Below are 10,068 nucleotides of genomic sequence, written 5' to 3'. Positions count from 1 at the left end.
GAAACCTTGCTTTTGTGAAAGCTGGAAATGGAAGGATGTGGCTGAATCGCAAGTCAGGAGAGACTAAAGGAGCGTGGTGTGGGTTGGTTTGGGTTTGTGTTTTTTTTTTTTTTTTTTGGTTTGTTGGTTGGTTTTGGTGGTGGGGGGTTTTTTTTTAAATATTTTTAAACTGACTTCACGTAGCATTACAAGTCAAATTAGAGGGGAAAGCCAGAAGGAAAAGTAAAAGGAGTCTCAAATTAACTATAAAACCCACAGCTAGTAATGTCTCTGCAATCCATTTCTTCACTAATCTCTCCTTACTCCCATTTTAATCCAATTGCTTAAAAATCTAATCAGTGCACATGCACATTCCTGTTTTCATACAAATTTTAGCCACTGATCCAGCATAACTCGGCAACAAGATGCCCATCACCAGATGCTTCTGTTGCAGAGGTGGTCTGCGCTGACATTCTCTGCTTTCAGGGGTACACCCAAGAGCAGGCTTTTTTTTTAGGCTAAGAAAATAAACATCCTGATTAAATTTTCAAGCACCATACTATGGTTGTGCTTTCCTGTGGAGGAAGATAAATAAATAAATAAAAGCATGCGTAGCCCATCAGAGAGGTGCTGAGAAGGAGACCATGCGAAGGGAACAAACGCCTGCCAGCTGGGTGGGGCATGAAGTAATCTTTATTATTATGAATGACGGCAAAATACAGCTGTGATTTATGGCCCTGGAAAGAGCAACGCACTGAGCTGTTTCGTTCAAAGAACATATTTGGTTTTCTTCAACTTTATGAACAGGTATTGTTAAACAATGGATTTTCCTGAAGGCACAGAAAGATTCACTCATATTATTCTAATGCTAGCACAGACCTTCAGTTCTGCTGGGTTCTCAGACCGGTGCTGCATGTTCCCAGTGTTTATTACAGACAGTTTTGGCAGAATTTCCAAAGTGCACATGGCTGAACCTGCATGTGTGCACGTGTAGGAGTGTGGCTAGCTGCAGTTTTGCTACTTATGGGTCATGAGACTACTTTCTGCACATCTTCTGTACAAGTATCTGTCCTTCAGGCTGTAACATGAGTTCTTAGTTCAGGTCACAGGCAATTACAACATTTGTCAGGTCTCGGTGAACTTCAGCATGGAGTACTTTTGGTTACTGGAAGCCTTGAACCAGAACAGATCAATGCTTCAATTTTGCCAGCAGTCCTCAGCGAGACTTTATTAATGTTACATGGCATATTAATTGTGCTGTTTTACTGAATGTATTTCCCCATTAACGAAGTCCAACCTAGATTAGTTATAAAGACTGTAACTGGGCATGCTTCAAAACAGTCTCCCTTTTTTTGAATCCAGTCTTCACAAAACCAGTTTTTATTTATTTCTGCGATTTCATAATATACTTGAAGATATTTTCCAAGCCAATGCAAACCTTTGACTAGAAATAGCAGCACCACCAGAACCCTAGAGGGTTGTGCAAATTACCTACTTCCCCACAGCTCTACATGCATCTCCGTCTTGCTAAGGGGGGCTTTTTGGTTAGAGGCAGTGCTGGATAATTTTAACTACCAGGTTAAAATAACAATCTCACATCCTATAGTTAAAGAGTAATAAAGAGATAGTGAGGAAAAAAAAAAACCTAGATATAAAAGTGGAATGGGAACGAATGACTAAAAACTGGACATTAAGATCCATGCACCCCCCAGCATCTTTCAGCGATGGTATGTCAAGGACTGTCTCCCAGTGGTACAACAGACCTCCTCCAGAATGACTCAGTCTGCCGAGGAGGCACCAGCCTGCAGGTTGCACGCGAACACGCGCCCAAATGGAACTGGAGCAAGGCCAGTTCACTCATTTACACAGGTGGTCAGCCAGCCTGCGAATACCAATAGCATGGAGCCACTTAGACTGGATTTTTACAAGAAGAAGGAAAAGGGTCTGTAACCCATTTAGAAGTCCTCTGGGCTGTCTATGACCCCCCACTTCCAACTACGCTTTTAAATATAGCAAATGAATCCTGAGCAAAAATGCATCCACTTACATGGTGGGCCAGTATACGTCTGAGCAATTTGTGGAATGATGAAGGGGAAGAGATCATACAGCTTCCCCAAAAAAGGCTAACAGTTGTAAGCAGGAGCCCTAAAATCATGGAAGATTTATTGAAAGCAACATCAAGATTTAGATACCAAACTGAGAGATTTCTGCTTTATTTCCTTGGTACTTGGGATTACCAAGCAGACTATCAGTCTCTATGGTAAATTTTCAATGACATTTGTTGCATGACTGTCCTAAAATAAAACTTCTCAGAATAACAGCAACAGCAATATAATATAGTTTGCATTGTTTCTGTTGTTTATTTTGTGTGGCAATAATACAGGCGGCCATATGGATATGAGCATTTGGAAGGGAGGATTTGTTGGCTAGATCATCACATCTGTTTACTTATAAATGCAACAAAAATACATTTGGAGGTCACTGACTGCACAACCATTTTACGTACTCCTCGTGAAAAAAAAAACCCAAACAACTATCAATGCTACCCCTTCTACGTCAACCCAACTTCAAAAAAGACCCTATGATATTTTCATGAGAAAAAGGTTTTGAAATCATACTAAAATTAGTCTCTATCATACCTCATCGGCCACTTCCACCATAAAGGTGGTATCACAGCAATAATTTAATCTGGGATGAAATAAGCATTCAACATGTCCAAGAGGAAGATAAGGAAAACAACCTGTGCCACAGTTAAGCTTCCTCATAACACATACCCTTTGATTAAAGGAGCACATACCACTGACCTCATATCCAAAAATCACATTCACCGAGTGAACTTAGATTTGAATTAAAAAAACAAAAAACAAACAAACAAAACACCACCAAAAAAACCACAAAAAGCCCACACTGACACACTTAACCAATAACAACAAGTTCACAAGCCTGTAATTTGTAACATCTCAATGATGTGCTTGCAGGTATTTCAGCCGAGCCCCTCGCCATGGTCCAAAATATTTATTGCACTTCCCTCACATTTTTCTTGAGGTCCGGCTGTAAGCATATTGTAATCTAGTAAGCATAAGTATTCCTGCAAATTTAGAAGTTTGTAGTTCACTACACAAAATTTCAACTACAGACAAATGTTCAGAAAAAGAAGAAACAGTACTTTAAACATTCTTTCACCTAAAGTATTTTTCTGATTTCAAGACATTATTATAAACAATAAGTTCATAATGAAATTATTTTACTTAGGTAATTTTGATTCTGGTAGAAATCTTTTGGTAGAAACACCTCAGCATGTCCATATACTCTAAGATTACACACATTTTCTTAGCTGAACAGAGCTTTTGGCAGTGAATAATCCCATGCATAGAAATATTTTTATATTTGCTTGCTGTCGCCCACGATTGATAACACTGAACTTTTAGCTGAAGGACACAAAACTTACGTCTTGTTTACGAAGGAACCTAAGGACAGAAACTACAGCAAACTACAGACAGATAATACCTGAATTCAACTACTTCCACAACCTTAAAAAAAAAAACAACAGAGAAAGACAAAAATATGATCTTACTGTTGCCGATGGGTTAGTCTTCAATATTTGATTTGCCAAAGGAAGGAGAGGTTAGGATGACAGCTGTTCATTACAATTCCTTCTTTATTACAAGAGCTTAACTCTGCCACTGGCTGGCTGGCCCATTTCTGCTAGCTTTAGCACAGAACAGTGCTCCTAAAAGCTCCTCCTCTTGACAGCATCTGTCTGGATACTTCCCTCAACAAGCAGAAACAAGGCTTTCCACAGAGCCATTTAGGTGCTGGGAATGAGCTACAAGTAAGGGAAACCATTAGAAGTAGAAGTAAATATTTTGATGGCTAAGTCCAGGATTTGGCAGGTAGAAATTCATGCCCACTGACACCATCAGCTTTACACCAGAGCAGTCACATCTTCATAGTGTTACAAATCAAAAAGACGACATCCCCGACAGAAGCAGTAGCTTAAACAACGCCTAAAAACTTGCCAAAGCCTAAAGAAGCCAAAACTTTGAAAGCATACATCTCCCATGAAAGCGTACAACCCCAGCCACTCCCTATGATTAATGCAACATGCCTCAGCCTTCAGAGGAGGAGGAGGAAGGTTCATCATTTGTTTCTTACCAAGATTTTGTATTTATACAATCAAAAAAAAAAACCACTGGTGAAGTATCCACACAAGACTATGTATAATAAAGTATCTAAATATATGTATTTCAGTTATGGATGAGTCAGAAAGCAACTGCTCATTCTAACAGATGCCCTATGTAAACTCAAAATACTCACCTTTTCCCTGGCACCAACAGCAGCTGAGGCAAATCTACCTTCTGTTCCCAGAAACGCTGCCTACGGCAGATATTGTATCATGGCAAATGTACATCTCGCAGTACTGCAACTTTATTGCCAGTCAAAATGATACTGCTTCATAACTTTATTTGCAATTTATAAGCTCTGTGGGCAATACGCCAGTATGTTCTCTCGGTCTGGACGTGGCCGCCTGAACGGACAAGTAGTGAATGATCAAGTAGTGAGACCAGACGAATAAAAGATGGAAGAAAAAAAGGTCTAAAAATTAGGCCCAAAATATATATGCTAACATATTTATTGTGGCTCACTCTCAGCTACTGATCAGCACATTAACCTTATTTTCTCTGCATGATTGCTAAGTACGATACTAAAATTAGGTCAGAAATTCAGATCAGATCAGCTGACTCAGCCCAGCAAGATCAGACAAAGACTGGTTGCCTTTTTTTTTTCCCCCAATCGAATACGATGTGTTTTATCCCCTGCAATATACAATAGATCTATACATTTTTCCCCATGATTAACGTATCAGGACCACACACGATGAGATAGCAATCACACTGAAGGTACATCAGTGCTACTGAAGAAACACAACACAATGTAGCCTTAGGAAGGCAAAACGTACAATCAAACGGCTTTTTTTTTTTTCTTTTTTTTAGGTCATTTTTCAGATCTTGTTTCCAAACTGCTCAGACTAATGCATTTCAATGAACTTTTAAGTCATTCAGCATGGTTATGAGATGATTTAGGTAAATAACAGCTGCTTCCAAATAGCGTTTTGTGTGAATACCACCACTTTATTAAATAATAAATTACTTATTACTATGTTGTTAATATACATGATCAGCCTTTCTTCTAAAAGAGACCATCCGAGCACTAAAATCAAATAGCTTCTCAGAAATTCAATAATCAGACTATTAGGTAATTTTCAGTAGGTGCCAAAGACTTAGAGCTGCTTTATTTTGACTCCCACAAGCAAAAGGAGAGTGTTTGCTGGAACCCTCTCTCCTGCTCAGAATCTACCTGCGGTGAATCACCGGGGACAACTCCCTTGTTGCTAAGGAGATTGTTTTCAGCTGTTGGTAGTCTCCAGCCTGGTAGCACTGTTATCACCACACATGTGCGCCACTTGCTATCTAGGCCACACTATCAGGAATTAGGGATAATATAAATACCCACCAAGGGAAGGTAAAGACATAAGGAAAATAGTACAGAACAAAGAAGAAATCAATAATCCTTCTTTACCTTTCTTGACTGCTGTGTTTCAATAGACAACTTGGTCTTGGATGAATGGAGGTTACTACAGGGAGCAGACTCAATTGCACTCAGCCTAAGTGACTTCAGATATCATGGTTCCTTTAGTCAAAATCAGATGTTCTCCCTTAGTCTGCCATTGCTTTTAGTTTTCCTAATCAAGGGTTGATCACAAATATCTTGTTTTCCCTCTCCAAGTTTACACAGGAAAAAGACAGAGAAAAAGGCTCAAGGACAGCGTTTCCTAAGGCGTTTTTCCCACTTTGTTTCCTCAGACGGATATCATTGACCCCCTCAATGTTACTGAGATAAGCCAAGTGGGGAGGGACTAGAGGGGACCACCACAAACATGGTTTCCCACAGAAGAGCACTATATCCAAGAAATGTTGATGCCTCCAATCCACATACATATACATGCTGTTCCTCTGATAAGCCCAACTATGTTGCTGGTAATCTTCTTTTTGTCTTCTGACTATGTATCTGGGGAGCACAGCACTGTTCTCAATGATCTCAGTTTCGCATGAGCAAGAATTTCATGGTTTGGCTCAGCCTTAAATCATCCGCACTTATCCAGAGCTCTTCATCAAGTCACTTTGCCAAGATCAATAAATAAAACCACACCAACCAACCACAAGGTAGGAAATACTGTTACCGCCATTCAAATTCGGTAGAGAAGCTTGGCTAGAGGACTATAAAGAACCAGGTAGGTCCACAACTTACTTTCTCATGCCCCGAGAAACTTATTCATAACAAAACCTGTTCTGGCACTTACTGACCTTTATGGTCACACATACTAAAGTGCATGTAAACAGGTTAGCCAGAGCACAGCCTAATTAGCTGTCAACTCTGAAGACTATATTCTAAATACATCTGTATACATTGACGGTTTAACATAGCTTATCATCAAATGAAGAAGTTGCCACAAGGACTGGGGAAGTTATTTTTCCAGCCAATTCTAAATTAATCAGATAGTGACGTTTCAATAAATTAAAAATATTTACAATTTTTTTTTTTTAATTATTTTCCTCAATGGGGAAGAGCCAGCAACGTAAGATGAGAAAGTACTCTTCATCTCGCTACTTTAAAACAGCAATTTATTGACTAGCACTTTTGTACGTGCTAACATAGCGGGTGAGACAGATTCAAATTCTTCCTCTGCTTCATGTAACTAGAACTTAACTTCTCTGTCCATCATACTAAGAAATATTTTGAGGTGGGTCTCCCTACTCTTTCCTCTTGCAAATTTTGCAGTTTATGTAGCTATTCAGTAATCAAGAGAGAGACATGAACACTAAACAAAGATGGCAAGAATGAAACAAAAAGCGTATCCAGCATAAATCAAAACAAACAAAAAAAAACCTTCCTACATTAATCTGCTGCAAGAAAAAACATTTTCTCTCATGAAGTTGTGCATAGTACAGCTCCTGCTACAAGTAGCCTATGCCTTTGACTCCCCAATAGTTTGAATCCCCCTAAACATCACCCAAAAGTTGAGCTGACAAGATAATAGTCCAGAAGGTACCAAAATACACATTGCACGGGCTCTCATTATTCACCTTAACTTCACATTAGTCTTATCCCCCCAACCAAATTAGTGACAATCCAAAAAATTCTCCTTCCTGGAACGTAAAGCAGCCATAATTTTGCTTTACATTGCTTTTTCTCCCTCCTCTGTCAAACTACGCGCTGTTCTTTTGCTTTAAATATCCCATCAAAATTACCAGACTACCGAGGTGTTCCTGGAACATTCACAGCACAGCATGGCTGTTATACCTGGATGTACAGTATCCAAGACACAGCATAAAATGCAATCACTTAAACTGAAATACAGAAGATTCACACTGGGGGAAAAAAATTTCAAAGGACCTATCAGTTTGTGCTCAAGCCATCCATTTGCATGCAAGAGTTTAGCATTTGGATAGATGATTTACCTGTATTACACAATTTGACCCTCTCCTCAAGAAAATGCAATTTTTTTTATACGCAAATGTGTATATAATAAATATTTACATCTATCCCATCCAACCTTCTTTTCCTCTCCAAGAGGCTGCAGAGATTTCACTGCTATCCATTGGCACGAGAGGCCAGGTCACGTGAGTGCTCCTCTCATTAACTGTCAACTACAATCGACGGCATTGTTCAAGAAGAGCCATTACAGGGTTCTTGCCCATCAGGGGCTTGATCCATTTTCCTTTAAATGATTGCAATATTTTTACCGACTTCAGAGCATGCAGAATGGTGAGGAAATCATACATAACAGACATTTTTTTGTAGAACTTCAGACAGCAATTAGAGAGCTTTGAAAATTTACCAGATTTAAAACATCAACTCCAGGAGAGTCCATTTGATCTGCACACCAATGCATCTTTGCACAAAGTACACACTGTCCATCTAAAAGCGCTGAGTGGATGAGGACCTATTTTCCACTAGATCTACATCTCCTATTCCAAACACCTAAACTTTTTGTTACAGATCACACCTTCTGGAGATGTCACACGTGCTCAAACTGAATACATTTGGATGGGAATACTCTCTTCCATTGAGGGCGGTAGAACCATTCAGCATCAATGTAAACCACGTGCAGATAGCAGCCTGACATGGGCCAATGGTCTGTACTGCTTTTACCAGCAAGCTGCTTAGAAGTCAACTGGTCTACACATGTTTACCATATATCTGAGACCGAGCCCCTTACTGTTCATTCACTCTGCCAGACCACTCATCTTTTTATCAAAATATTTACCGTTTTATTGCTTCTTCTTGTTTTCGGCGTTTTTCACTCTTTTCTTTCAAGTAAGCCAGGTTTGTTTCATTCCTCATGCGATCATTCTCTCGAGCAATGTCTGATGCATTCTGTATAACCAAGCCATCATAGGCCTTCATCCCCATATCTTCAATATACTGGAGAAAAGCGCCCAAAGTGACCTCCTCCTGATTAGAACTCATCATCTTGCAGGAGATAATGAACAAAGGAAAGCAACGTTTCCTGCAGGTTGAAAAACACATAATACCTTAATCAGTGGGAAAACAGCTTATGGTTTATGACAGCGAGATTGTGTCAATTGTAATTAACATCTCTGTAAGAGACAATTTTTTAGACTTTCCCCTGTCTAAAGGATAATAAAGCAATTCAGTACACAGAACAACATTACTCGAGACAAGAGGAGATAAAACCCAAGAGTCTCTTCTTTCAAGCGATGCAGATCCACCCAGTTATACGTTGTTCAAATCCCAAAAAGGTTTTCTCCCACCCCTTCCCTTTTCCTAATACCCTGCAGTTGCAACAACACTGACCTCCCTGAGTCTCAGTTTGAATTGGACTGAAAAAGCTTCCATCCCAGGACAACAGGTCCTTTTTGCAGTTTAGATAAAGCTGCACCAGAGCAGATCACCAGACAAAATTCCTATTCTGCAGGATATTCCAAAGTTCAGGTGGAAAACACTGTTCCATTTTTTGGAACAAAAAAAGTTCAAAGTTTTCTTCACGTTCAAAATCTGGAAAGAAATATTGTGAGATAGTTTCCTATATTTTTTACTAACATAGATATGAGCCCATAAGCCCTGGTCATCTGTTGCCCAACAGCTTGTTAGCTTGAAGCTCCAAGAACGGACAAGAAATCCCAGCTAAGCTGGGACCTTCAGAACGCTAAAGCCCTTGAATTCTCCAAGCTTCTGTATTTCTTCCACAGGTATGACAGACGCTTGGGTTTACAGCACCTCCAGCTAAGCAGCATGGAGCACAGACACGCTTAGATCCCTAGGTCACTCCTGGCTCCGTGGCAGGCAGCCTAAAAGCTCTCAGAAAGGCCCCAAAGGTTTTCCACTCAGCAGCAGACACCCTGGGAGTCGTGAGAACTCTGGTGTATGGACACATCAGTAAACACTACAGGTGACTAAAGGCAAGGTATAATTTCAAGAAATATACTGGCCATCTAAATTCTATACAACTGGATTAACTACTTATTAAACAAGTAAAATAGGACTTTAATAAAACAGAATTGTGCCATCTTCTTATTTTAAATACTGATTACTGTAAGGTTTTGAGACATTACGATCTCGAGTGGCATTATCCTCACACAGCCCCGTGAGGGGGGTCCTCATCTTACAAACGAGGAGTCGATGCAGAGAGTGACTGAGTGACACACTGGCAGACCTGGCAGCTGAACTCAGCTCTCTAAGGCATGTTTGCTTCTTCACTACTAGAAGATCCTCCCTTCCCTGAAGAAAGATGGTGTGACTTCTCAGAATCAGCCTGAGAACCATGCCAGCGCTGCAGCTAGAAGTGATCTTATTGAAGAGGCAACGAGCATCCCACCTGCACACAGATTTTAGGGGCAGAGTCCCCGTGTAATCAGCAACAAAAATCTTTCCTCCATTTCCTAAATACTGCCATATTTCTCATCTTTATTACACTGCTGGACAAGCAAAATTCTGATCAGAGTAGGCACTGATTCTAATAAATAAATAAATAAATTAAAAGTTCTTATAGATTCTAGCAATCCA

General features: G+C 39.9%; 1 protein-coding gene across 1 annotated transcript in view; it reads right to left on the bottom strand.

The window, feature by feature from the left end:
- Positions 1 to 8,514, bottom strand: part of NYAP2 (neuronal tyrosine-phosphorylated phosphoinositide-3-kinase adaptor 2) — a 144,311-nt gene extending 135,797 nt beyond the window's left edge. Inside the window, exon 1 of the mRNA XM_009286675.1 lies at positions 8,309 to 8,514. Within this exon, the coding sequence (XP_009284950.1) occupies positions 8,309 to 8,514 (206 nt within the window). The remainder of the gene's footprint in view (positions 1 to 8,308) is intronic.
- Between the last annotated feature and the right edge of the window lie 1,554 nt (positions 8,515 to 10,068).

This window comes from Aptenodytes forsteri, unplaced genomic scaffold (assembly GCF_000699145.1).
Source record: "Aptenodytes forsteri isolate BGI_AS27 unplaced genomic scaffold, ASM69914v1 Scaffold184, whole genome shotgun sequence".
NCBI classification, from domain to species: Eukaryota; Metazoa; Chordata; class Aves; order Sphenisciformes; family Spheniscidae; genus Aptenodytes; species Aptenodytes forsteri.
This window is presented reverse-complemented; position numbering and strand designations above follow the sequence as displayed.